Raw genomic sequence first — 27,722 nt, forward strand, 5'->3', positions numbered from 1 at the left:
ATGCTCAGCAAACACAAGAGCATCTTTATTCTGTCCCCTGGCGTGGAAACCAAGAATCCCCCGGAGGAAACATCGATAACACTGAAAGTGTGAGATCCGAATCCTGCCTGGAATGGCAGCGTTACCTCCTGCACCTGCGGTTGAGAGCAGTAAAGACATGGCAGCCGTGGCCGCCATCCTTGCCTTAGGTACCACTGGTCTCTGGCTGATAAGCTGCTTTTCAGAAAGAGGCTTATGTTCTTTAAAAAGTGTTTTCCATTGAGAGAGAAGTTTATGTGCTATTTTAGCTTAAAACTCGAACATATAAAAATTGAAATTACACATAAAGAACTTTTTTTTGTTGTGTCAAAAAGCAGTTAGGAAACTGTCGTGTGCTTTAACCTTGAGTTCTGCTGGCACGATGTCTTCCGTAATTCTCTAGATCAGCGACGGGCAATTAAGATGGAGATTGCTCCCGCATATTTGAATGAGGCTTTGCAGTTGAGATCAGAAACGTTCCAATTTATTTTCCTGCATGTGTCATTTTGTTCACATCCACCCAAATGTTGTTCTTCCTTTGGCTGCAGTTCAGATTTAGCCGCAGCCCTCCACCCACAGCCTCCACTGGGCTCTGCGATCCTTCTCCCAAACCCCACACTGAGCCCGCTGCCTCTGTAGTAAGTCCTTAGTGCTTCTCTTCATTTTCGCAGGGATGCAACCATTTAGTGTAGTGATCCACAACCATTATTGGTCTCATGGCCCCTTTGCACTCAAATGAGAGTATCCTAAAGTGTTTTTCTCAGAAAACTGTAGCAAACACAAGAACATGCAAGCGCATATTCTTCTAGCTGTCAAGGTAATGGTCTAGGAGTTAGGGAGATGGCTTGCTGGGCAGGAGTACTTGCTGCATAATAAGCATGAAGACCTGAGCTCAGATTCCTAGCATCCCTGGGAAAGGCCTGCACATGTGTCTGTAGCTCCAGCACTTTGGGAGGTGGATACAGGAGGACCATGGAGGTTGAGGCCACCAGCCTAGCTTCTCATTTTCTGAGTTCATCAGAGGACTTACCCGGAGAGCAATGGATCAGGACACCTGAGATCTTCCTCTGGCCTCTGTACATGCACATTAGAACACACACTTGCATATGCCACAGACATCACACATACTCACATGTTCCAGTATGATACACATGCAATGAGTACTTTGTTGTGTAGACCTTGAGAAAGCTCCATGGTGTGCTTTCTGACGAAAGCAGTGTACCTAATAGTACCTAGAATTATGAAGTCTTTGATCTCTCAGTTTCTTCCTTCCCTAGGGATCTCCTGCTGCCTCGGCCATATCAAGGGACCACACCTTGAGAACAGCTAGCTGTTTTAATTGGGTGGAAGTATTGTCATGGTCCCTATGCAGTGATGGCTGCTCAGACTTGTCATGTTTTGTAGTCCTGTGGTTTTGAACCCTGAGGTCATTTGTTACTATCCATTCTTAGGCTGAGGGAGAACATCCTGCGTGTCTGAAGCAAGTGAGCATGGGCAGACCAGGGGAACATTTCTGTCCTGTCAGGTGGAGTCCATGACCCCATCTCTGCCTGGTTACTGTTTTAATATGTTGCTCTATTGCTTTCCCATCGCCTCTCATCTGACCTCTGCCCTAGCTGGGAGTCATGTGTTGCAGAAGCTGTGCTGGCTCCCTGAAGACAGCCTTCTGCAAATAGTATGTGTGCTTTAAGTGAGTGGGCTGTACGTGGTCAGGGAACAGAAGAGATTCGTCTTTTTGAGAACATAACAGACTCAAGGCAGCTGCTGTGTGCCAACACTGTTGTAATTAGGCACTTTATATGTATTCTTTCTTTAAATCCTCACCCTCCTTCAACCAGGAAGATAAGGAAATCAAGATTTAGAGAAAAGTAGTTAATGTTGTGTCTTTGACCACACTGCCTCTTGGGCAGCACTGGGCATCCTTACACTTACTAGTGTGTGATGGATGGCTTTGCATTCATGGTAGGCTGAGAGCTCAGAGACCCTGGGCTGATCTTTTTGTCTGGTACATGCTCTGTACCTAGGCCAGTGACTGGCACCTGCACAGGCTTGGTGAATGCTTGTTAGAACACTGCTCATGGTCATACCAGGCCAGTGTCTCCTGAGTCCAAACATTTCTCACTACAACTCATTACCCATGTAGTTCCTCGACTAGTAGGACTTTTGTGGTGTGATTACAGTTTGTTTGAATAATGCTCTGACTTTCTAAATCTTTTTTTTTTTTTTTTTTTTTTTTTTTGGTTTTTCGAGACAAGTTTCTCTGTATAGCCCTGGCAGTCCTGGAACTCACTTTGTAGACCAGGCTAGCCTTGAACTCAGAAATCTGCCTGCCTCTGCCTGCCTTTAATCCTCTGCTGGGATTAAAGGCATGCGCCACCACGCCCGGCACGACTTTCTAAATCTTAAAAGTCTAGGGCTAATATCAGATATTTCAGAGAATTGCAAAGTTGGACTGAGGAACAGTCTTTTACTATTGCTCTCTAAGCCATGGCATCTATCCTGTCTGCTTTGCTTACTTATTTATATACTTAGTGGAAGTAAGGATGGGTCTACAACTGGCTTATGCTCTAGTTTTGTTTTGTTTTGTTTTGTTTTCAGACAAGGCCTCAAAGTGTGGTTGAGGTGGCTCAGCCTCACTCTGTAGCCAAAGTGGTCTTGAACTTATGATCCTCCTTGGTGCTGGGATTATAGGCATTTGCTACTGAAGGAATTGAATTCAAGAAAAGCAAAGAACTTATAGTCAAAAGTATAACATGAGACAAATAGGACAATATTAGGAACTTGAAGGACTGAGGTAAGTCCTGCGTGTCCTGACAAGCCCTGAAGGCCTAGCTGAAGATCTTACAATAACAAGTCCAGGCATGTCCAGGAGAGCCCCTTGTTTGGACATTCCTNAGGATGGGTGGCCCCAAGGATAGACATAAACACAGGAACTGTTTTGGGTTATTTTTTGATTGACTTAGTGGCCATCTGGCGGCCTGGGTCACGCTGACCCAGCCAAATGTATGGCCCTGGCTCCCTCCATGAAATTGCTGATGCTATAACCTGCATGTATTATTCTACTGACTTGTAATCAAGCCAATTGTGTGAAGCTGCGCCAAGTTCCCCCAAAATTTCCCCAATCCCCTACCCTCTCCCTATAAAAACCCCTAGCTTTTGAGCCTCGGGGTTGATGCCTCTGCCTCCTGCGTGAGGTAAGCATCGGCCCGGAGCTCCATCATTAAACTGCCTCATGCTTTTACAACAAGGCCTCTCGTGTTTCTCTGGGATACCCTGACTCCCCTGGCATGGGTCCAACACTACCATACATAGGAGGGTATTTTATTTTTGAGGCAGAGTTTTAACTATGCAGCCTTAGTTGGCCTGGAACTCACCGTATAGATCAAATTTGTCTTGAACTCACCAAGATCCGTCTGCCTCAACTTCTGCCTCCCAAGTGTTGAGATTAAAGGGCTTGTGTCACCATCATCCTGGACCGGCGTTTTAGTGTTTTATGTCATTCCCAGTGACAAAGATCTAACTATGCAAAACCAAACCAACTAAACAAACAAACAAATAGACAAAACTAAACATGATCTATCTTTTGGCAATTCTGATTCTTAAGATTCCTAAGAATGAAAAAAAAAAGAATTTCTTTAGATTCTCTTGTTGAAGTCTTGGTTATTTCCCAGAATCAGTTTCTCTGTCCCCTGAAGTACAGCTCTGTAACAGATGTCACAAAGTTTCAGGGTCATCTAATCAGCCGGAGGACTGTATCCCATCTTCTTTTAAGCAGGTTCAAGTCACAGGATCGTTTGTGGTGTCACTTGCCTTTGTTCTTCCCTCTGACAGGCACCCATGGTAGTTTCTGTGGTCACTAGCGAGTGCTGGAGGCCAGAGGTGAGTATGAAATAGGGTGCCTTGGAGGGCCTTCTCATGGTTTGCATTGCTTTTTAATCCAGTCCCCTCGGCACCTGATGCTCTTTTGAGACTACCTGGCCCACCCCACACATTGATGCTTGACATCAGTGCAGTTGTCTTTTCCTTCTGTGGTGCTGGGCATTGAATCTAGGGCCTTGTGTGTGCCTGGCAAGAGCTCTGCCACTGGACTTCCACTTGCGGCCCTGCACAAACCCTCCTGATCCATAACTCTGAATGGGATCACACTTCAGGGGTCTAAAAAAATCATCTATTTGCACACCCAGGAAAAGGCTCCCTTAAAAAATGATGTTGGGAACTCTTGGTAAAGCAGTTGTAGAGCTTACTTTGAGTTATAAGCAGGTGAAGGCAGAAAGTGTTAGTGAAAAAGAACAACACGGTGTGTTTCACAACAGAAGAGGACAGTGTGGGAATGTGGAGTTCGTAACTGATCAGTGAGGTATGGTGGAAAGCCTGGAAACGTGATGTATTAGTCAGGGTTCTCTAGAGTCACAGAACTTGCAGATAGTCTCTATATAGTAAAGGAATTTATTGATGACTTACAGTCTGCGGTCCAAATCCCAACAATGCTGTGAATGGAAGTCTAAGGATCTAGCAGTTTCTGAGTCCCACACCGCAAGAAGGCGAAAGAGCGAGAGCCAGACTCCCTTCTTCCAATGTCCTTATATGGTCCCCAGCAGAAGGTGTAGCCCAGATTAAAGGTGTGTGCCACCACACCTTTAATCCCAGATGATCTTGGACTCGGAGATCTCCCTGTCTTAATCTTCTGGATTCAATCACCACTGTGTCTCAAGATCTCCATACCAAGATCCAGATCAGAAACTTCTATCTCCCAGTCTCCAGATTAGGTTCACTGGTGAGCCTTCCAATTCTGGATTGTAGTTCATTTCAAATATAGTCAAGTTGACAACCAGGAATAGCCACTACACGTGAGTACACATCAGAGTTCAGTGTGTGGTAGATGGCCTTCCTTCAGATGAGGGGCATGAGCGGAGCACAGAGTCCAGCAGCACTCCAGAGAGTTGTAGAAAGTAAAGCATGTTTCAGTAAATTTCATAAGACATAGAACATCTGATCTTGGGGGTTGGAGAGATGGCTCAGCAGTTAAGAGCCATCTCTTAACTGCTCTTCCAGAGGTCCTGAGTTCAATTCCCAGCAACCACATGGTGGCTCACAACCATCTGTAATGAGATCCGATGCTCTCTTCTGGTGTGTCTGAAGGCAGCTACAGTGTACTCACATACATAAAATGAATAAATATTAAAAAAAACAAAAACCCATCTGATCTTCACATAGAAAAACTTGAGTCATATATATGTGGAGTAGACTTGTTAAAGCAAAGAAAGGTGTGAATGCCTGGGTTTGTGAAAGCTTTTATGTCAACAAATAGATAAATACAGATATGTAAAAAAAATGTAGTATATAAATTGATATAATTTCCCCTTGGGTTTTCTCCTTTTAAAAAAATTTATTTATTTATTTATTTTTGCAGCGTGGCAGATTAATTTCCTTAGTATAGAAAGTGTTTTATAAATCAGGAAATAAGGCCAAATCCTGGCTTAAAAATGAGTAAAGAGTATTGGAAATAGCAAACAAAAAAATGTTAACTTTTTTTTAATCATAAATGCAGAATTTTTGAACTTCTTTGCTGTCTTGAACTGGAGGAGTTTTGACTAGCTACTACTGCTTGAGGAGAGGGGAAGAGGAAACGTCAGGGTTGTTGCCTTCTGATAGTTTATCCCTTCCTCTGCATTTACCCTACCTAGTGATTGTGAATGCACAGCTATGTGCCATTTGTTATGGGGGAGTGGAAACTGTCTGAGAAAGAGGGATTCTTTAAATAAATTACCGCACACCAACACGAGCGAGTGTACCATGCAGCTGTTTAAAATTGATGATTTACAAGTGGAATTTCAGATAAACAGTCTCCCACGCACTCTGTGATTGATTGGCAGTCCCATCTTAGAGCATTGTCTAGAGAAGGATTTGGAAGCTGGGGCCAGGCTGAGTGTTGGGTGAGACTGCTGCTCTTGGCGAGGGGCTTCTTGGGAGAAGGAGAATGGCCATCCAACAATAATTTGTCAGGAACTGGCTCTTACTATTGTAAAAGAATGTTTAGCCATTATTAACAGCGCAGTAAAATTGAGCATAGACCAGAGATTTGCTTTGTGGGTGAAAGGCTAAGAATTGAGAAGAATGGCCCAAGCACGCTGGACTGTCATCAGTGCTATTTCCAGTTCAGAGGGTTATGGATGACCTCTGTCTACTTTAAATGGCTGGCCTTCCTTTCCTTAGTTTTCTGTGAAAAGTAATATTTTATAATTATGAAATATATTTGTAAGTGCTTAACAATAATGATAGGAAAAACAATGACAAGGGATATTAACTGAGGATGTTTTAACCAAATCCAGTGTTGATGGTTTGCTCTTTATGGATTCTGGATTCCAGTGTCTGCCTGCCCTTTAGCATCTAGAACATGGAGAGTGCTTGTGGCTTCCATGGGCCCTGCTTATGTTCCTCTTTTGAAGCCTCCACTTAATAAGATGGGCATCCGCGCATGTAGGAGACAAACCCCAGCATTCCTGTCTGTCCAAAGCTTACAGTCCAGTAGAAAAGCCAGACACAGAGTAACAGGAGTGGCCCAGCACAGAGGCAGTGTGTGCAGGCTTCCTGCTTCTCAGGAGTCTGACTCTGTTCTAAGCCCTGTATGTGTTGACTGTTATCTGACAGAACTCGTGGGATAGATACCATTATTGTCCCACTTACAGATGAAGAAACTGAGACATAGACACATGAAGAAAGTAACTGAGCCAGGTTCAAGCTCCGGCGATTGGGCTGTGGGGCCTGTGTAACCACCGTGTCCTCTCAGTCATTCTGGGTCTGGCATTGTTCAGCTGCTGTACTTGCAGAAGCTCGTTTGCTTCTGGGAACAAGCATTCCTGTCTTGTTCATCAGGCATTGCGGAGGGCATGCAGAGGTCGGGAACTCAAAGTAGTCCTGTTCCCTGTGTCTAGACCAAAAGGTTCAGGGTAGACAAGTGAGTGACAGGGACAGTATTGCAGAGTGTCAGAGTCTAGAGCAGCTGACCTGAGGGCTGCTGTTGGTAGGTTGCAGGGTCTTGTTCTCTTCCTTTGGGTGGCTGACCAGTCCAGCGCCCAGAGTAAATGGCACCCCAAGGGGTAATGGTAGCTAATCTATAGGACCGGAGGGCAGAACATTTATTGCTGCAGAAGGCTTCAAGGGCCTTAGGAGGCAGGTGTGGCTGTAGGAGTGAGGGGACCCTGTAATGAGATCTGAATCCAAGATTGATTTTTGTAATGAGGAAATCGATTTCCCAAGGAAACCGTGTGGCAGTATGATGTCTGGATGAGTGTACTTCTTGGTTGGTCTGCTGTCGACATTTTGACAGATTGTGTCAGTCTGGATTTTGTTGCTGTTGGCTCTCATATGCCAAGACTGCCCCTTGCCATTCAGTGACCTGCCCTGTTCTCCCCTCCTAGGTTCATGGAATCCGAGCTGGACCTCAATGACATCATTCAGGAAATGCACGTGGTGGCCACCATGCCTGACCTGTACCACCTTCTCGTGGAGCTGAGTGCTGTGCAGTCACTTCTTGGCTTGCTGGGACACGATAATACAGATATCCTTGAGATCTGTGCGGTGGAAGGCTGACACGGGGGAGCGGGTTTCTCTCTCTACCTGCCTGTCTTTGCTGATGGCTGCTGTCACGGCCGCCGTTCTCTTGCCACTCTAACGCTCTTCCTTCCTGAAATGTACATTGCTCTTTACTCATGAAAGCCTGAGCCTTATCTGCGCACATGCCTGGGGTAGATCCTTCCCTGTCCCTGGCTGACAGTGCTAGAATGCTCCCCTCCTTCTCTGTGGTAGGTTTCCAGATCAGGATTGGGAGGCTCCTTATTGAGGTAGGAGCAGACAGACTTGCATGTGTTGATGGAGACATCATTCTGCTAACAGATGGCTCTGTGGATTGAGGCTAGAGGAGTCAGTGAACCATGTCAGAGTGCTTGTCGGGGTGTCCAGAGGACGGGGAAGCTTGTCTGTTTTGTCCACTACTGTTTTCAAGTTCCTTAAAAGAAGACTGGGTATTTCCTACTTGATGAATAAGCTTTAGACCTAAACAGACAAGGTGGGCTTGGTTCCTAGCCTCATTTTCAGTAAAATTTGGTATTTTCACTTGCAAAGCTAGAGTTAAAAACCTTGTCCCTTAGTGTTATCGAAGAATTCAGAGACATTTTTGTTGTTGTAGTTGTTTGTTTTTCAAGACAGGGTTTCTCTGTGTAACCCTGGCTGTCCTGGAACTCTGTAGACCAGGCTGGCCTCAAACTCAGAAATCTGCCTGTCTCTGCCTCCCAAGTACTGGGATTAAAGGCGTGCGCCACCACGCCCCACTGAAATCAGAGACATTAGCTTGTCATACATAGCTCCTGGCGTGTAGTAGGTACTTACTAATGTTCCGGGTAACAAAATCTGTGTCATGACTTCTAAAACTGTTTTATACTTTGTCACTGCTGCCGTTCCTGTGGTCGCTGCAATGTAGGTGTTCCGTGTGCTGTGCATGGGGTTGTTTGTTAAACAGAGTCTAGTTGTTTGAATCCCGATTTCCAAAGGTAAGAGGTAAATGTTGTGGGTCTGCTTGGGTGACAGTCACAGGAAATCTGCTCTTGCTTCTGTTAGTTTCATCTCTCTGGTAATCTCTCTCTCCTGAGAGCATGTCTGACTAGGCTCTTTCCTGACTGATAATTCTCACAGAAATAAGTCAGTGAATAGTTTTAATGTGGCTTCTTGAAGGGCAATCTTAAGACATTGCTGATGCTTCATGTACTGTTCTTGTTAAGAATGTCGCAGCCCATCTCCAGGTTGACAGGGTTTGCTGTGGGGTTCCGGGTCAGCTGAACCACATGGTCATTTGTCCCACATAGACATGACTGTGAGCTTAGGTGTGAGCTAAGTGCTGGGCCTCAGCAGCGTCCACTGTTCAGGTGCTCTGAGAGCATTAGCCCATAAGCATGCTGGGTATTATTGTCTTAGGCCACTTGGGCTGCTATTACAAAGAACCGTGGACAAGTGGCTCATATGATTAAGAGAATTGTTTCCTGGAGTTCTGGTGTTAGACAGTCCAGTAAGGCTGGCGATTCTATTATCTGGTAATTTGGGTTTCTGATTCCAGGTAGCCTTTTTTTTTCCCTGTGTCCTTTCATAGTGAGAGGGTAAGGACCTTGCCAAGTTTCTTTATAAGGACACTGATTTTACCTGTGAGTCCTCGGGCCTCTTCACTTCCCAAAGTCCCTGCCTCCATGAGTTATCATCACTCTGGAAATTAGGTTTCAACATAGGATTTGGGGGTGGGTATATAAACATTTGTTCTGTCTGTTCCAGGTACCTGATACAAGACTGGCCTACTCAAGGACAGATTCAGTGATGGGGCAGTTTTAACTCTGATTCATGTACTGCATAGTAGGTTTCTGAGTCCCACCAGGGTTAGCCTACACTTTGTTGATTCGTCTGTCATTTGCTACTGTATTTATTTGTGCGTGCGTGTGTGCATGCAGGTACTGGGACAGGACACAGTACATGTGTAGAGATCAGAAGACAACCTCAGGTGTAGTCCTCAGGCACCTTCTGCTTTCAGTTTGAGAAAGGCGAGCTTCTTCCACCACACAGGCCAGACTAGGTAGCCTGCAAATTTGTAGGGATCTGGCTCTCTCAGTTGTACCCCACAGCTAACTGGCAGTCAAGGCTGGCACATCAATGTCCCTGGTCCCTGCATTTCCTAAAGCATACCTCGAGTCATGTCCTTGACAGAGTTGCTTAGTCACCTGTCACTCTACATACTGAGACAGAAATGACCTGTTTTGTTTCTGGAATCTTGGATCCCATTAATCCTTTCCTGCTAATTCAAAACAGTGTGAGCTGTGCTACAAGCTGCTGACATTTCTGATTCACTGACCATTTCTGCTGGGGAAAGGACTGACATGGGCTTCACTGCTTGGCCAGCATCCGTGTTCTTGGGAGCAGTAAGGGCACAGATGTTCAAGTTGGTGCGTCCTGGTCTGTAAAAGGGAAAACATGTATTTCCCTATAGTGTCTCTGACAGACTGCCATTTTCCTCCTGTTTTCCCAGGGCCAGGCTGTTCTTCCCTCCTTTCTGCCAGCCCTCACCCTAATGATAACTGCCCTAATGATATTTTTTAAAATCTGATTTTTAATTATGCCCTACATCACATTTAAAGTGCATTTGAAATATTTTTAATTACCTTAATTTTAATTAGATGCAGCAATTAGGGTAAATGTCATCCTCTTCAAAGTGCAAGTTTTCTTGAAAGTGGTTTCAGGAAAGGGAAGGCCCTCCCAACTTGCAGCTAACATGCTCTCTATGCCACGGTGATCTTCCCCAATGCTGCACCCGCTTATCTGTGATCTGTAATGGAAATTCTTCAGGAAACGGTTGTTAACAATTTACTGTTGTACAGCTGTAACTGCCCGCAACACCTTACCATGAATAAACAATTTCATGACTGTCATGACTTCAATTTTTAATCTTTTTTTAACTCTTCATTTATCACGCAGGACCATACATGGCTGGTGTGTTCCCACCAAGCACAGGTCATCTCTGCTTTGTCCTTCTCTGAGGAAACATAAATGATGGGGATTTTAATTGGATCTGAGTCTGGTTTGTTGTAACCTTAAGAGGCAGTGGTTGGGAGGCAACAGCTTGTGCCTCGTCCTTCAGTCCTTTCAACCGTGAGAAGCCGCTGAACAGTTGATCCTGGCTCTCCGCACCACTGCCGCTGCTGAGGGCTCGTCAGCTGTCTAGCTGTCCCCCAGAGGCCGGGTTATGGGCTGGATGCAGAGTAGAACTCTGGTCTGTGAGGAGAGGGGGAAGGGACCCATCTTACATTGCATTAAATGTGTTTAGAAGAAGCACGAGGTGGAACCAAACAGCTGCTGCCCTTCAAAATATCACATTTTTAAATAATATTCTATAACATTAAATGACTTGAGCATTTTTAGAGTGCCAACAACACCCTCACCCCTCCTTTATTGGGTGTGAACTGTTTGGAGCATTGCTATAAGAAAATAGATGCCCACAAGAAAATATAGAGAATCATCTAACCTGGGCCCATAGTGGCCCACAGAGACTGAACCACCAACAGAGAGCACTCATGGGACGGAGCAGGCGCTGTATCCAACTCTGTGGCCCACCTTTGGATCACTTTCCCCTTGCAATGCCTAGCCACAGTAGGAGGAGGTGCCCTTCGTCCTACTGCAGCTCAGCCTGCTAAGGCAGGCAGGTTGATGGCCATGGGAGGCCTCCCTTTTTCTGAGCCTTTTCTGAAGAGAAAAGACTTTAGGAAGGGGAGGTGAGGGGGAGGGACAGGGAGATGCTGCAGTTGGGATGTAAAGTAAATAAATTAATTTTAAAAAGTAAAAGCAAAGATGTGAAAGATAGTTTTCTAAGATATTACTAGCCAACAGTTTGGTTCTGGCCCAGTGTTTTCTTAATTTATTTGAAGAAAGGAAGAGGAATACCTCAAGGAGAGAGTACAGTAGTAAAATCACCACAGATGGTAGCCGGCCACCCCTTCTGCGACAAACTTCTAAAACAGTCCTCATAGCAACAAGATTGTACGCATTCTGTTATGTGTCGTTTGCCATGCTTTTGACTGAGTGTCCACTCAGTATGACCTTGCTGAATGAAGTCTTTGTGGTAGATTTGACTCCTCTCGGGTTCTTCCATTATATGCTGTTGTACATTACTAAGAAGCAAGAGACAGCCCCAGTGGCTAAGAGCAAAAACACCCAAATTACTGCCTGGTGCATGTTGGGAGGCGCCCTTGTAGCCATAGGCTCAGGAAATGCCCTTGGAGCTCTAAGGAGGGGAGCATCCTCCCTGGCTTGGGACCAGTCAGGAACTGAGGGTTAGGGATGGGAAGCTTCTGATGGATGTGAAGGAGGGCGGTTCAGGTTCCTCAGTGCTTTCTACTGTCTACTGGGCAACTGTGCTGCCGGCCTGTACTCATCAGGATGTGTCTTGATACCTGAAACTACATTTCTTTATCTAGAAAGAGGAAGGAAGGTAACTGTGCCTCCTGCTCTGCAGCAAAGTGCCCTGTCCTTTAATAAGGGATCAGGCCGTCTAAACAGAATGTATTCCTTCTGCCCCCTCCCCTGCACTTGTGATGCAGAAAAAAGAGAGGTCTCGTTGTGATGTTTAACTGGATGTGCAGGAAGGGAGAAATTTGTCCACATTTCCCTGGTGGCCATGGGACAGCTCCTTTGTGTGTGGACCAGCTTTAGGGAGTGATGGTTACCACTGTTTTCTAAGATAGTTATTTACACAGACTTTAGCAAGCTGGAGAACTTGTAGAGTTGCCCTTGCTGTTTTATAAAGAATTACGGCGGGAATTTGGAAAAGGAGCAGACTTGTTTTTCTTAGACCAACAGGGATCAATTGAACTTGAGCAGTTTGGTCTGGGAGTGCTAAAGTGGAACCAACTGACTGAGACATCATCTTATCCCAGAGGGTGTGCACTGTACTCTGGGGTGCCTTGTGTTATAGACCCAGCATTAATGAGCAAGAACAGGGCTGGGAAGGCTCAAGCTGCCCGGGGGCCTTCTTTCTAATTGGACTGGGAGGGAGCCGGTTCCCGCTCTGCTGCTCTCCGGCAAGCCCTGTCTAACAAGACGAGCATATCTCGAGCTGTTGGCTTTTTAGGAGCTAGTCTCAATCTGATATTTCCAGACTCGAAATCACAGCCCGTCACACGACTTCCCAGATAATGCCTCCTGAGCCGCCACCCTTGTTTCTGGAGTCAGGTGATATGTTGTAAAGAACATGTTTAGATTAGGCTTACAAATAACAAGCTAAAGTGACAGGCTAGGAAAGTAGAGCCATCTTACTGTAATGTAACTCTTGATCTTGCTTGTAGCTGTGAGGAAGCCTTGTCTTCCTCGGTTACAGAGGGTGTGGCCTGCATTGGACACTTCCTCTGTGGTATGTCAGTCAGTGCCTACAGGTGTGAGTAGGCACCCAGTGTTGACAGAGTATGCACTCTCCATATCGTTTGATTTAGGGTCAGTATAACTAGAAGAATCCAGATCCTGTCTGGGTGACGTTGTGCTGCTCTTTTCAAAGGAGAAAACCATATTGTCTGATTTTGAAATTCATCTGCATTAATTCAGCTATATCTAATCACTACCCGACCCACAAAGAAAAACAGAAATATTTTTGTTAAAGAAAGCCACATTTGCCGGGCGTGGTGGCGCATGCCTTCAATCCCAGCACTTGGGAAGCAGAGGCAGGCGGATTGCTGAGTTTGAGGCCAGCCTGGTCTATAGAGTGAGTTCCAGGGCAGCCAGAGCTACACAGAGAAACCCTGTCTCGAAAAAAAAACAAAAAACAAAACAAAAAAAGAAGAAGAAGAAAAAAAAAAGAAAGCCACATTCGCTGTGTTAAATCACATATATCCTTCGAATTTATTCTGGTTTGTCTTCTTTAAATGACTTTTAAGAAGTCATCTGTTCAGTGCTTCTTATTCTTCTTCCTCCTTTTTTTTTTTTTTAAATCATTTTGTTCCTTGTGGACACATCTCTGTGGATATTAATAAGATTAATAGTTTCTGAACCAATACTAAGGAGGATCAGGCCCCAAACCAAATATCTACAGCCAAAACACACAACAGAAGGAAGCAGCACTTTTGTCCATAAGCCTCTGTGTGAGGGGATGTTCATGCCCAGCTGGTCTTTTCCAGCCCCGGGAGAGGGCAGATACAAGGGGAACAAGTGGGGTGGCCCTTTTACTCAACATGACAAAATAAGACTCTTAAAGCAAACCAAACTCTGCCTCAGTCATTCTCAGAGAGACAGGCTCTCTGTTTTCCTGTTGTGCTTCAGTGGGCAAGCTTTTACCTTGTGCAGTTATGATTACCTGCAGTGGAAAAGCCTGTCTCCATGCCCAGTGTCTGCCTGTGGAAGAGGCTCCTTGTCTGTCCATCTTTAGTCCTGATCCTTGTTCCTATTTCTGGTCTTCAAATGACCTGCCTTCTTGTGGTCACATTTTCCCTAGGAGTTGATGGTCATAATTATGGTCTCTTTATTGGTTTCTGAAATGCTATTTTAGGAAAGTTGAGGATTTATATAAAATCAGTGGTGGATCAGATAAGATGTTTGTTAGACCTGGTGAATAGCTTATTCTCAAATGAGGCAGGACAGTAAGCCAGGAAAAGAGTCTACTAGAGCATTATATGAGACGACTTCCCTTGGTAGAAAGGGAGAAAGACATTGGGTTCCCATGTAAAGCTCCCTACATTATCAGTTTTATAACTTAAATCCTATAACTGATATAAATCCTATAACTTAAATCCTATAACACCTGTGAGACTAAACAAAGGTAAGTAAGATCTTCCCTAAAGATCTTAGAAGCAATAGCAGTTAGGTCTTCCAAACCAGTGTGACCCAGAAAGGAGACTGTAGAGGCTGTCGAAGAATGAGGTCCACAGTGATTGCTCTGGACTCTTGTATATGAAAACTTGAGTTTTAACTTACACGACCTTGGAAGGTCTGCCTCTTTTCTTTCTTATAGCCATACAAGGGTATCAGTTGGGCATATGCAAAATATGATCACCCATATTTTACAGGTAAGGAAGCAAAGACATAAAGAAATAAGAGGGGCTTATGCAAGGTTATATGGCTGGTGTTGATTATCAGACCGTTCTGCTCATCAAAGCAAAGATGAGCACATTATGACCCTGACCTCAGACTTTGGCTGACTCACCCATCACCCAGCCAGGTTCAATAAACCCATCACTAAGTTGGAACTATTTAAAGACAAAAATGTTGTGTATTACTTCTAGGCTACCACATGTAGTCTAGCAAGAGCATACAGGTGGAATATGGGCATCACTCTCATGATCTGATGCCAGCTGGAAGTTACAGCTCACTGCTCTGCCCAGCATCGAGCAGAATAGTGTACTACCTATTAATAGTGTGGGGAAGTTCAAATCCCAAAGTCTAAATGCATTTTCCGCTGAACATATCCTTTCACACCTTGGTAAAGTCAACAAATTGAAAATCAAACAAACCATCATGAGCTGGTGGCCGTCTGTATCCACTTTGTCTTGAGTCTATTTTATGATTAATTATACATACTAATTAATAAGTAATCATTCCTGCTGCCGTTCAAGGGATAGGATGATACTACTTATTGTACCTGGTTCAGATCCTTTCCTATGTACAAGCTACTGTGGTAGATGAATGATGGGGTCAGTGGGTGGGTGCAGAGATCGTCTGCTGGGTAAATAGAGCAGTCATTGGACAGATGGAGGCTTGGTGGGTGGATAAGAAGATCAGTGGACAGTGGGTTGGTATATGGATCAAGGGGTGGGTGGATAGGTTGGTGGGTGGATAGATCAGTAGATGGATGGAGTGGTGAGTAGGTGATAGATGAAGGGGTGGATGGGCTATTGGAAGAAGGGAGGGAGGAAAGGATGGATGGTGGATGGATAGAGGGATAGACGAATGGGTGCGTGGGTAGATAGATGTTAGATAGAATGTTGCTGTGCATATTAAGTAAGCAGGGTGATAGGTTATCACACCTAAGAACTTTTTGAGAGAGTTTAAATGTGAGAGTTTCTTTGATGAGGAGTTATTAACATTTTATCCTTTAGCCTAAGACTTTTAATAATTTATGGTAGGAATAAATACTGGGGCGTTCTTTCCTGTGATTACAGTAATTCCATTAAACCAGAATTTACCTGAGTCTAGCTGTGCTTGAGTCTTGCATCAGTGTGAAAGGTGTGGCATGGTGTTATGGCTGGGATCAAGGATTATGACCTGGAATGCCCCTTGGCTCTTGTGATGTGGGTGTAATATGCACTCTGCCCTTTGGCTTTCTGGTCTGTAAAATGAGGCCTGTACTTTACTGTGCAATGCTATTGTGAGAGCTCAGTACAGCCCCTGGTCCAGTGGTGTTTAAAATGGTGGCTTTATGATGGAGATTGTTTTGGCTTTCATGGAGAACAAACCTGCTTGCAGGGTACCACTGGGGTTTCTAGGCATTAATTTGTTAGCTTTTTTAAAAGTTTAATGGAAATGACGTGTGTATTAGGATTTACTGTATGTCAAGTATGACCTGTGGTCTTTTATGTCAACAATTTTCTGGTTACCTCATTTATAAAATGTGAAAGATTTTTGTCCAAAGACCTTTAAGCTCATTATCCTGTCTGTAGCACTTTTGTGGTTTGGGTAAATATCACCTTTAAGAGTAAAAGAGACATAAAAAGTGTAATTACTTATTCATGACAGCCATCTAGTCAGTAAACCTCCTTTTTTTTTTTTTTTTTCCAGCCAAACCTGTCCATAAAATCCCTAGGCCATCAGTTAGCAGTCAGCATTTCTTCCATTCTTGTCAGTGTGTCCTGACTCTTCTGTTTTTCTTTCTGTTGCAATGAGACTGTCCTGGCTTGACCTTGTCTCCAGTTGTACACTCCCTGTGTGTTGCAGCTTTGGAGTGGGTTGACCCCTTCAGGCATGGCTTCCACTTCCCATCAGCTATGCACCCTGACCCCAGCTCTCGCAGCATATCATGTCCGCACAAGCCCTAGCTTGCCTCTTCACTTTGTTTTCTTTCTCTTTTAAAAAAATTGTGCTGTGGTAGCACACATCTTTAATCCCAGCACTCTTCCAGAAGGCAGAGGCAGGTGGATCTCTGTGAGTTCAAGGACAGCCCCATCCACAGAAAGTTCCAGGACAGCCAAGGCTACCCAAGGAAACCCTATCTTGAAAAAGCAAACAAGAAAAAAATGTTCTTTTAAAATTTTTATTTATCATATTCGTGTATGTGTGTGTGTGTGTGTGTGTGTGTGTGCACGTGCACACGCGTGAACACCTGTGCATGCAATTCATGAAGACCACAGAAGGATTTTGGGTGTCCTGCTCTATTCCTCTCCCCTTGTTCCTGAGATACAGGGCTTTTATTGAAGCTTGAGCTAAGCTGATGGCTAGCATGCCCCATGAGCCTCTTGTCTCCCTTCCACCCCAACACCGGCTTTTTATGTCTGTACCAGGACCTGAACTCAGATCCCTGTGATTGTGCAGTGACTTCTCTTACCCTTTGAGCCTGCCCTCTCCAGCTCACTTGTGCAGCCTTTTCTTCACCCAATTAGACCTTGCCCCCTAGTCCTCCGCTCTCTCCCCTTCCGTGTTTTGGTGAACTCCAGCGTTTGTGCTTTTGATCCTGTGGTTTTGCTCCCTAGCTTACGTGGACCCATATTCCTCATTGCCTGGTTTCTGGCCAGTGTCCTTTCAGGAAGTCATTCCCAATCTCCTCACTGAGGTCATATGTAGAGTTCCCGGTCTGTGTCCTTGTTTGGTGCATGTTACTTACTGCCTGCCGTATGAGATTTAAAATGTCTGATTATCGTTCCACACAGGCGAGACTGAGAACCAGAGCCATGAATGGATTTGTCTTTATCACTCTGTGGTGCTTTATTAACCATGGGCATTCAGTAAATGCAGGTTATGTGAGGGAGAAGAGAGACAGAGACAGAAACAGAAAAGTTTGTTTTTCTAGGGAAAGAAAGCTTAGTTCTGCCTTCTAGTTTCAAAAATCACTCTTTTCTCAGCCTCCTTGTTTTCTTTTGCTTAAACTTCACACTCCTTTTCCTCTTTTTTCCCCCATGTTTTGATTCCATTGTGCACATTAAAAACAATTACTTTAATTAGGCCTTTGGGGGAGGGGTGCCCTGTGCAGGTGTCCGTGGAAGCCAGAAATGCACTGGACCCCCTGTAGCAGCTGGAGTTACAGGGAGTTATGAGCTACTTGATGTAGGTGCTGGGAACTAATCTTGGGTCCTGTGCAAAACCAATATGTACTTCTAAGCACTTACACTCCTAACACTTACACCCCTAACACACGTACTCCTAACACACCCCTAACACATGTACTCCTAACAAAAATATCCCTAACACTTACACCCCAACACATGCACTCCTAACACACATATTCCTAACACCTATACACCCTAAGCACTTACATCCCTAACACACACCTAAGTACTTACACTCCTAACACACACCCAACACTTACCGCCTTTCCAGCCCCATTACTCACCTTCTTTGAATGGACCAAGGGAGTGCGGCTGGGGCTCAGCACTGCCCTGTGGAAACCCTTTCCTTTCCAGTGCCCAGCAGTTCCGTCCTGCCCTGGTCTCTGACGACCCCTTGGTAGGCACAGTTACCTCTCCTGCCTTTGCAGCGGGACTTCAGTGTGCATGGAATGACTGTCCTTAACGCTCATCACATGTGTCCATAGCTGTGGTTGATCTCCTCCAGGAGCTAACAGACATAGACACCCTCCACGAGAGTGAAGAAGGAGCAGAAGTTCTCATCGACGCCCTGGTAAGTAGCTTGTGCTCCAGGTTGTGTGGGATTGTGATGTGTTGGCCTTGGCCTTGCCACTCTGCTCAAGGGGCATCCATACAACACTGGCTTGAGGCTAGATGGACGTATGCAGAAATGCAGCTGGTGGGGTGTGTTCTTCTGTGGGACTGTGAGGGAAGAGGTGAGAGGAGCCCAGTGCCTACTAGCCAAGTGCTCTAGGCAGGACTTTTCTCCTTCCCTTAGCTCTGCTTATTCCTCCCCACATCCTCCTGGAAGCCAAGGCCCAGCAGATGGGGAACAGCTTCTCTGTAGTCTCTCTTTTCTCTGGTTGTGTGTCTTTCCCTCACTTGCTGGGTTGCTGCTAACCTTTTGATAGAAGGATCTCACAGATGTTTGCTTTCTGTCTTGAGCTTTATAATTGCAGTGAGGATGGACACTGTTACTTACTGTACACAAGATGGGCCATCAGGGAGACAGGGAGTGTTAGAAACAAAGAGCAAACCTGAGATATCTCTCTCTCTCTCTCTCTCTCTCTCTCTCTCTCTCTCTCTCTCTCTCTCTCTAGTATAGAATAGAGTTTATTCAGGGCATGGGGAGGGGAGTTAGGAGGGTAGCAGAGGCAGAAAAAAGGAGAGAGCAGAGAAATGGGAGCCGGCCATGTAGGTGTTGGGGGAGGGAATTGCTGAGTTCTCTTGTAGGTGAGAACTGCATCCCATGCTGAGTTTGTTTGTTATAGGGTCTCACTATGTAACTCTGGCTAGCCTGGACCATGATTTGTAGACTAGGCTGGCCTCAAACTCTCAGAAATCTGAACTCGCAGATCTATGCCTGCCTTTGCTTCCTCTGTGTTTGAATTAAAGATTTGCATCACCATACCTGTGAAAGCAAGGCCAAGCCTCAGACATCACTCACTTCCTCATGGTTACCCAGGCTGCACCAAGGCAACCCCTGTCCACCAGGTCCCAGCTTGACATATGAGAAAGCCCAGAGACACATGGACTCCTGCTGGGCCCCTCAGCCTGGCCTGTGTCCACTGAAGCACAAGCTTGCTTGCATGCTCTGATCCCTACCTGATAAGGGAGGCCTCCAGACTGAAGAGGCAAGACAGCTAGCCAGTGGGGGAGGCAGATCTGGCCTAGCGTCTGCCCCTAATTTTGATGGCAGTTCCTTCTGCTCACTGCTAGGGACTCTGGGCCTCCCTTTCCTGCCTCTTCTCTCTGATAAGAATGGTGACAAGTGCTGCTTTCTGAGCAGTCTGTAATTTCTCAGAAGCCACTGCAGCCATTCATGGTAGGCACATTAAGCTGCCCTCTGGCCCTACCCACAGGCCTGATCAAGGTAGCTGGACTGGGAACTCCAGTGCCTGGGAGACGCCTTTGCAGTACGGCCTGCCACTTCTCTTAAGGTTCTCAGCACCAGACCTTCCCCCACACTGAGCTCACTGCTGATGTGGTGTAAGTGGAGGGGTTGGGAACCCTTTGGAGATGAAGGACTGTCTCTGAGCCCGGCTGAAGTCCAGCAGGACTCCGTGCTGCTAGTGTGAAATTTCTATGGCTGGTTTCCTTTCAGGCTCCTTCCTAGAGTGAGCTGCCACCTCCATGGGCTTTGAGACCTTTATCTTTCCTTAGAACCACTGTACAGAAAGGGAAGGATTCTGCCGGGGCAGCCTTTGTTTTGAGGAGTATTTGTCGCAAGGCTGTGGCACTCCCTCCTGCACTGTCTCTCCACAGTGTCATTTGTGCAGTTTTACCTTCCAGAGGTTAATTATGGTGGCCCTGTGTGCGCCTTCCTGCCTAGTCCCTGGGCTGGTTTTAATTACCATCCTTTGCCTGTGTGAATGGAGAAGATGAGGGGAACAGCCAGCCAGGCGGCTGCTGTGAACCTACACAGAAGCAGCAGCTCGCACAAAGCCCCCTTTGTGTCTCCGTGTTGCCAAGCCCACCAACAAAGGCTGCATCTTGCAGATTGTATTGTCTGTCTGGAAGGAAACAGTTCCTCCTCAGTCCTGGGAGCCATTAGGTCGCTGCTGTGCAGGATTTCCTGTTTGCTTGGGGTTTTTTATGATTATATTATTTTAAGGATTTTGGCTCTCACGGCTTTATCAGGTGGGGCTTTTGTGAATCACAGACACTGTGCATCCTGGAGTCCAGTATGTTATTTGCTTGTCTGCTACCACTCAGAAGCCATCGGTAAATATCAGTGAGCAGAGCTGGAGAGTAGGCTTCCGTTTATCTCGCCCTCGTGCCACATTGAGGAAGAAGTTTGATAAGTATTCTCATATTACAAGGGTTGAGTTGTCTTCATAGTTTTAATTTGGGGCCAATATTGGAATCCTGGACTGGCTGGAGCAGAGGCTAGAGGGCATGTGGCAGGATTTATGATGGTGTGCAGTTTGCTGTTATTGCAAACTTGGTCTTTTTCCCAGTTGGAAGTCCCAGCAATAGAGTAGCACATTTGTGAGCAAAGTGCTGTCCTGGCAGTCCTGGGAATCTGTGGGGTTTTAAATTTTGGATCACATTCATTGCTGTTCTGTATACACAAAGGGAGTATTTGTGCTTTGGAACAAATCAATTTAGGAGCCTGGAAGATGGACTTCTCTGGAGATCATAGATGTGAGGTTTATTGCATTGGTGAGAACTCCCTGGCTCACCCCTCCACAGCCATGTGGTTCCTGAGCGCAGTGACCAGACAGCGGATGGCCTGCAGTGAGTGCCTCCCTGAGCTTTCTGGGATCCTTTATATCTCCTGTCAAGCCTCCCCCAGCCTCAGCTCAGTCTTTGAAGCTTTTCCATCTCATCTCCACATCAGAGACCTGGGAATTTGACACATTGCATTATAGCTTCTGTGGGCCAGTTTGTCTTTCCCAAGTTGTGGTCCCACTGGGGGACTGGTCAGGGCTGCAGCTCTGCCACTCACTGTGTGCCCTGTGGAGGTTGCTTTACCTTCCGTGTTGTGTTTCACATGTTTGTCACACAGTGTAGCTGTGAGGCATCAGTACGTATTTAGAGATCTTTAGGGCACCCACTGCTTGCTGGCTGTTTTCCAGGACTGGTGGAGATCCAGCAATTTGCAAATGTCAGGTGGTGGTGATAAGCGTCATCTATCACATGGTGACATGTTTGTGGATGTTTGTTGAACTTAAACAGTTTTCAGTTTGAAAATGTTTCAGAAAGCATTTTCAGTGATTATTTTTAAATATTTGGATGACCTGGGTCTAAATAAGACATCCAAAGATGGAGGTTTTGTTTAAAGAAAACAGCAATGAGGATATAGGCCAGGAGTTACTGAGAAGGCAGGCTCTGTGGGATGAAGAGTAGGACTGGTCAGATCTGGGGCCAAGCCGACAGAATTTCAGATTGTGTGGAGGAGTCATACAGAGCAGGGTAAAGAGTGGCTGAGGCGTGAAGCTGCCTGGGACCTGCATCTTCTGTAGACTGGAGCAAGTGGACCTTTGATGTAGAGAGCCTGGGGACTCCCTTCCACACCCATCCTTGCCCTCGGTCAGCCCTTCTCAGATGCCCAGTCCTGAGCACAGGCCATGGTCTACCTTGGTCTGATTTGCTGCTTGCTTTGTGCTGCTCAGGTGCAGCCAAGCTGAGCGTCTCCTGATGCTTGTTACCATGTCAGCCCCTGCTTCCTGGCCTTCTTGCTCTCAGTATGGCTGAGAGGGTCTCTGCTCTCAGGGGGTGAAACAAGAAATGCAGAAACAGATAAACCACCACAGTGTCTCATGGTCATGCAGGAGATGAAAATGGAATGGCTGAGTGTATGAAGGTCTGGTTAGACCTGGTTCTCTAGAAAGGCCTTGTCTTAGTCAGGCTTTCTATTCCTGCTCAAACATCATGACCAAGAAGCAAGTTGGGGAGGAAAGGGTTTATTCAGCTTACACTTCCACACTGCTGTTCATCACCAAAGGAAGTCAGGACTGGAACTAAGCAGGTCAGGAATCAGGAGCTGATGCAGAAGCCATGGAGAGATGTTCTTTAATGGCTTGCTTCCCCTGGCTTGCTCAGCTTGCTTGTTTATAGAACCCAAGACTACTAGCCCAGAGATGGCACCACCCACAAGGGGACCTCCCCCCTTGATCGCTAATCGAGAAAATGCCATACCTGGATCTCACAGAGGCGTTTCCTCACCTGAAGCTCCTTTCTCTGTGATAACTCCAGCTTGTGTCAAGTTGACACAAAACCAACCAGTGCAGGCCTGAGTTCTGGGTACAAGAAGAAGCCAGCCATTCACAATGGCCAAGCGCAGGGTAGGGCAGGGAAGAGACCAAGGTGAGACTGAGCTCGGCACTGGGGAGAATGAGATGAGCCACTTGGTGTGGCGGAGTGGTTCTGCATCCTGTAGGCCTCCGTGAAATCGTCTGCTTGGGCAGACTGTAGGCATGGGATTGGCAAGTGTCTGTCTAGATGTTTAGAACAACTGGCAGGCAGCTGTGGGTGGGGACTGGGAGGGCAGGGATGGAGGCCCATATCTCAAGAGGTGACTGTAGGCTTGCGTTTAGTATTATGAATTTCAAAACTTACTTGATCAAGATCCCTTCCACATGTTTGGGGTTATTTTATTATTTTTTTAAACATGACATTTCTGAAACGCATTGTGGGTGGAAGAATTCCAGCCTAGCTCTTGAGTGTCATGGAGTGGGCCAGGCAGAAAAGGAATCCTCTTCAGACCCTCTCATCTGTCCGTTTCCCTATTTCCTCCTATTCTCTTATATCCTTCTTCTTTGGTCAAGTGGAAAAAGATGTCTGATCATGCCCTCAAACCTCCTCATAGTGAGACCTGCTGTTTGGGGACCTGCTAACAAGCAGAAATAACCGGAGACTTATCAGAACCTGCCAGGCCTCAGAGAGACCTCATTTCCAAGGCCAGCGCTGCTCTGGCTGGTGCTTTAATCCCCACGCAGGATTTGTTTTTAGTTTCAGACTTGGTCACAGATCCAGAAAATTGAAGGTAGGCCTGAGGCTGGAGGGAGTAGGCAGAATGCTAATTTGTGCTCCTTACCATCTGACTCCAGAGCCATGCATAATACAAATACTTTCCTAAGGGTTTTCTGAGCTAAATGTATTTTGACTGCTCTCGGCCCTCCTGCAATCAGATAAAATTGTATCTAACCCAACTAAACATTGAGTTTCACACTTTGCAAGCTTAAAAAGTCTGCCTGTTGGAAGTTAGATTTCTGTAACAAGAAAAAAGACTTTCCTCCAGCCAGACGCCCACCAACCGAATCCACTTGGCTCTAGGATCTAAGTGCTGCTCATCACCACTGCCCTGCCAGTTTCCACACAGCAGAGACGGCAAGCATAACTAAGAATCAGGGGAAGAGACAAATAATGCAGATAAGTAATGTTGCCATCCATCTCAGCAGAAGCCAGCCATGCCATCTTGTCTGTAGCAGTGACAAGCCATGTGCCGCCCAGCAGAGCTGTGACGTTTGCCACTTCTGAATTGGGGGAGATAGGTCAGTTAGTTTGGGTGGCATGCTCTGTGCCCCCAGATGTTTTCTGCTTTCTTTGCCATGCATAAATGATTCAGTTTATTAAGGGAAACACTTTAATGTTCTTATTGGCTGTGAGACTTGAGAGCACCATTGTTTATCTCCTGGGAGAAGGAGGAGAGCAGCTCATTTTCTGCTGCAGCCCTTCCAATTCTGGCACCAGCTCCTCCAGTGGGATCCGTCCCCATTCCTTCCCCAGGGCACAAGGGAGAGCTTAGAAAGTGTCACTCACTAGCAATTGGGTGTGCAGACAGACACTAATTTCAGATTTTCTTCATGTCCAGATGTTACCCCTGAGTCTCACCCAAAAAGAACAGAGGCTGTATTTGACATCCGTCTGTCTTTTCCTCACTGTCATTCTTAGGCTCTGTAAAACCAGGTCTGTCGAGGGCAGCTTTCTCCACAAAGGCTCGGGAAGTGCTGGTGACACACTCACAGCGCCGCGCTCCTCCCTGACTTTCTGTTCTCACCGAGGAAGCAGGGCTGCTCACCGCTGCCCCAGCTCTGTGGCTCTGACCAGGCGGCCTAACCTCTCTGAGCCTTTGTTGTATGCTCTGTGAGTGAGAGTTCTGAGCCTTATGCCAGGGTAGATGGAACACTGTCTGAGAGCACACAGTGAATGCATACGTTTATTTGGTGAGGTAAGGTTTCTCAGGTATCTGTTACGTGCGGAGTTGTTCATGACCTTGAAGTGAGCCAGGGTCCGTGAAGTAAGGGGCTTGCTATCAAAGAACTTGGCTTTTTCTTCCCCAGTGAGGTAAATGGCATGGAGTGAGAACAAAACTGGGTGCAAACTTGATTGTGGGCATTTTGAGTTGTTCCTTTAGCCATTTTCCTGTGATTGCTGTAGTATTCTTCTTTATCCTCATTTCCTGTGTAAGGCAGTGGGAAGGCGGAGGGAGGCTGGGTACAGATCTAGTCTTCCTAGATGCCTGATCACAGCTGTCTTAGCTAAAGAGTCTCTCCCCCAGGAGAGAAACCCAGGGCTGCCTTCCCTCCTGCCTTCCCTGCATGCCCTGGGGTTGCCCACAGGCAGTCCCCCAGAACCTGTTGTTCAGATGACAGTGTAAAGGAGGAAAGGCTTTCTTCAAGATTCTAGGAGGTCTGACTGGCTCTGTGGCTCCTTGGCAGATGTGTGTTTTCTGTAGCTACTGTGGGTTTCCTACCTACCTCAAAAGGTGTGAATCAAGGAAGAGCTGGAAGCATGTTTTACCGAATGCCTCATGCCCTGTTTTCCCCCATCGTGTGTAGGTACTGCTGAGGCAGCGCTTGGGGGAGGGGAGGTGGGATGATGGCCATGAGAACCTTGCATTCACCAGCTTTGTAACCCTGCCTTTTCCTTTGTGCCACTCATCTCTGGCTCACCCAGCTGGGGTCAGGACTCACGTGGGGTTAGGAAACCTTTAGGACCCCTTACTTGCCTCGGGGTGCCTTGAAGAGGCCATGGGTTGAGGGAGATCTGCAGACTGCCAGTTCTGCACTCAGTTTGTTCATTTGAATGGAGAGCTGTGACTAGGGCAATGGGGACATTTGGGGAATTACCTGTGATATGTCCTTCTCTTCCTTTGCTTCCTGTTCCTGCAGGTGGACGGGCAGGTGGTCGCATTGTTGGTGCAGAATCTGGAGCGCCTGGATGAGTCTGTGAGGGAGGAGGCTGATGGCGTCCACAACACCCTAGGTGAGGGGCTGGCACCAATCAACAACCAAATGGTTTTTTTTTTCCCCTCCTATACTCCAAAGCTGCCTTTTAAAAATGAAGACCGGTGTGTGCATTTCATGTAACTATAGCTTTGATTTGGCATATAGGCACTAAAAGCTGAAATCCACTAAGCAGGTACCCATCCAAGAAGAACATGCTACCTCCTAAGTTTTATTTTAAGATTTTACTGTTTTTAATTATGTGTGTATGTATGTTGGGGGGTGTTTGCACATCACTGTGGAGGCCAGGAGATCCCTGTTGGATTTCCTGTGCTGGAGTTAAAAGTGGTGGACCTTCTGATGGAGGTGCCGGAAAGCACACCCAGATCCTTGTAGGAGCAATATGAGCACCTCTCCTTAGCAGCCTTTGCCTCCAGAAGTTAAAACAAAATCCTCGTGGAGCCCTTTCTGCCCTGGGAAGCAAAGTTTTAAATGTGTGGGTGATCTCGTGTTGGCTTCTTTCATCCCCTTCCTTCAGTGGAGCTGCAGGTGTCTGCATGTTTATGGACATTACAGAAAGGTATTTACATTGAAAAGAGCAGTGTTTCCTTATCTTTGGTACAGACGGCTTGGCTAAGTGAGCTAAAATGCTTCAAGCGACTCTGCTGCCCCTGAGTCCCGTTCATTTCAGTGCATTCCTCTACAGTCCTTTCCTTCTCCCTCAACTCTCTCCAGCTTCTCCCTTTGCACAGTTGCCATATTTAAAGTCATGCCTTTGGGCAGGCCGCTTCCTCCCCGGCTGCTATTGTGTTAAACCAGCGGTGGCATCTTTGCAAGCTGAGCTCCGGCAATGAAGAGGGCCCGAGCTGAAGCAGGAGTTTCTATGAAATTAGTTTCCCTCCCGGCTCCTCTGTGCTTACTGCAGATCTCCCTTGTAGTTCTAGACTCTTCAGTGTGGATTATTGTAAAGAAGAAGGAAGATGGGCACCCAGGGAGTACGAGAGGGGGAACACGACAGCCTGTGGTTGGGAGCTGGCTCTAGTGCAGAGGCAGAAGTTGGCATTGCCATCTGTCAGCCTAATGCTGGATTTTGCAACATGGAAAGCTTATCAAAAGTCTTAGCTGGCTGTTCATAAAAAGGCCCTGGTGTGGTGGGAAAGCACAGCTCTGGCAGATCTGCCTGGTCTCTGCTCAGGCACCTACCACACTCAGATTCATGCCTCCTCCTTCCCACCCCTTGGGTGCCTGGTGTTTCTCTGGCACAGTACTGGGACACAAGGAAGATCAGGAGGAGTCAGGCATGGCTAATACAAGGGTGCTCTGATGGGAAAGCTCAGGACAGAGGAAGGAGTGCCAGTGACAGGAGCTATGATTAGCGTCAATAAGAGCATCCTAGGGACTTGAGAGCAAGGGCTTTGAGTGTTGCAGAGAAGCTGACTGGGGCCCTTTGTTTGTGGAGGAGTCAGTGGGCTGTCTTTGGCTAAGTCGAGCGAGGCTGTGCTTCTGGAAAATGAGGGCAGGAGGCGGAGTTGGGGCAGTGATATCACGGTGTGAGTTTGTCCAGAGTTTGGAAGACCCCATGAACCATGGCAGGAAGTGTAGCTTTGTTTCTTGTGTGTAACAGATCGTGTGAGGTGTGAACAGAACAAGCTAAAATGAACAAGTGCTTGATTGAGACTGTCCCTCTGCTGCTCACCGTCAGCATGTGTCCTCTCCCTCATGACTGCCTGATCTCCTTTCAGTGGCTCTTGAGGATCCTGGCTTGGGTGAAAGAGCAAAGGTTTCTTTGGCCCTTGCTCCTTCCGAATCCGGGCGCAGCGCGCTCTGGATGTTATGCTTCAGGAACACGGAACAGTATCTGCCTTGTGATAGTGGCCTGTTGTAAGATAGGAAGCAGAGGGGCCCTGGAGGGAGGCAAGCATGTGATGTAAGGGCAGTGGTGGTTTTTTTTAATGCCCTTCTTCTTGATATCATAGCATGTAATAGCTTTTTTCCCTTTGCCTCCTAACTTTTAATTTTCCTATTAAGTCACACTTTGACTGTTGTAGGAGATAGCAGGACCAATTATTTGCTTCCTGATACCTGGCAGCTACCTCTGCCGACACGGCCTTTCCCCTCTGCACGCGTTAGTGTGCTCAATTAAGAAGATCACACTCACCTCCCTGCCAGTGTCCTGGTTTCCATATGAATCAGAATGAGAGAGAGAGAGAGAGAGAGAGAGAGAGAGAGAGAGAGAGAGAGAGAGAGA

The 27,722-nt window shown here is 46.5% G+C and overlaps 1 protein-coding gene across 2 annotated transcripts in view; it reads left to right on the top strand.

Moving 5' to 3' along the window:
* The window catches only part of Ctnnbl1 (catenin beta like 1), a 159,273-nt gene that overhangs the window by 46,389 nt on the left and 85,162 nt on the right, over nucleotides 1-27,722 (top strand). For both annotated transcript variants that reach the window (XM_021192122.1, XM_029536341.1), the window contains 3 exons: nucleotides 7,437-7,576; nucleotides 18,257-18,354; nucleotides 25,421-25,514. In XM_021192122.1, coding sequence (XP_021047781.1) covers nucleotides 7,437-7,576; nucleotides 18,257-18,354; nucleotides 25,421-25,514 — 332 coding nt within the window. The remainder of the gene's footprint in view (nucleotides 1-7,436; nucleotides 7,577-18,256; nucleotides 18,355-25,420; nucleotides 25,515-27,722) is intronic.

This window comes from Mus pahari, chromosome 3, assembly GCF_900095145.1.
Source record: "Mus pahari chromosome 3, PAHARI_EIJ_v1.1, whole genome shotgun sequence".
Lineage (NCBI taxonomy): Eukaryota > Metazoa > Chordata > Mammalia > Rodentia > Muridae > Mus > Mus pahari.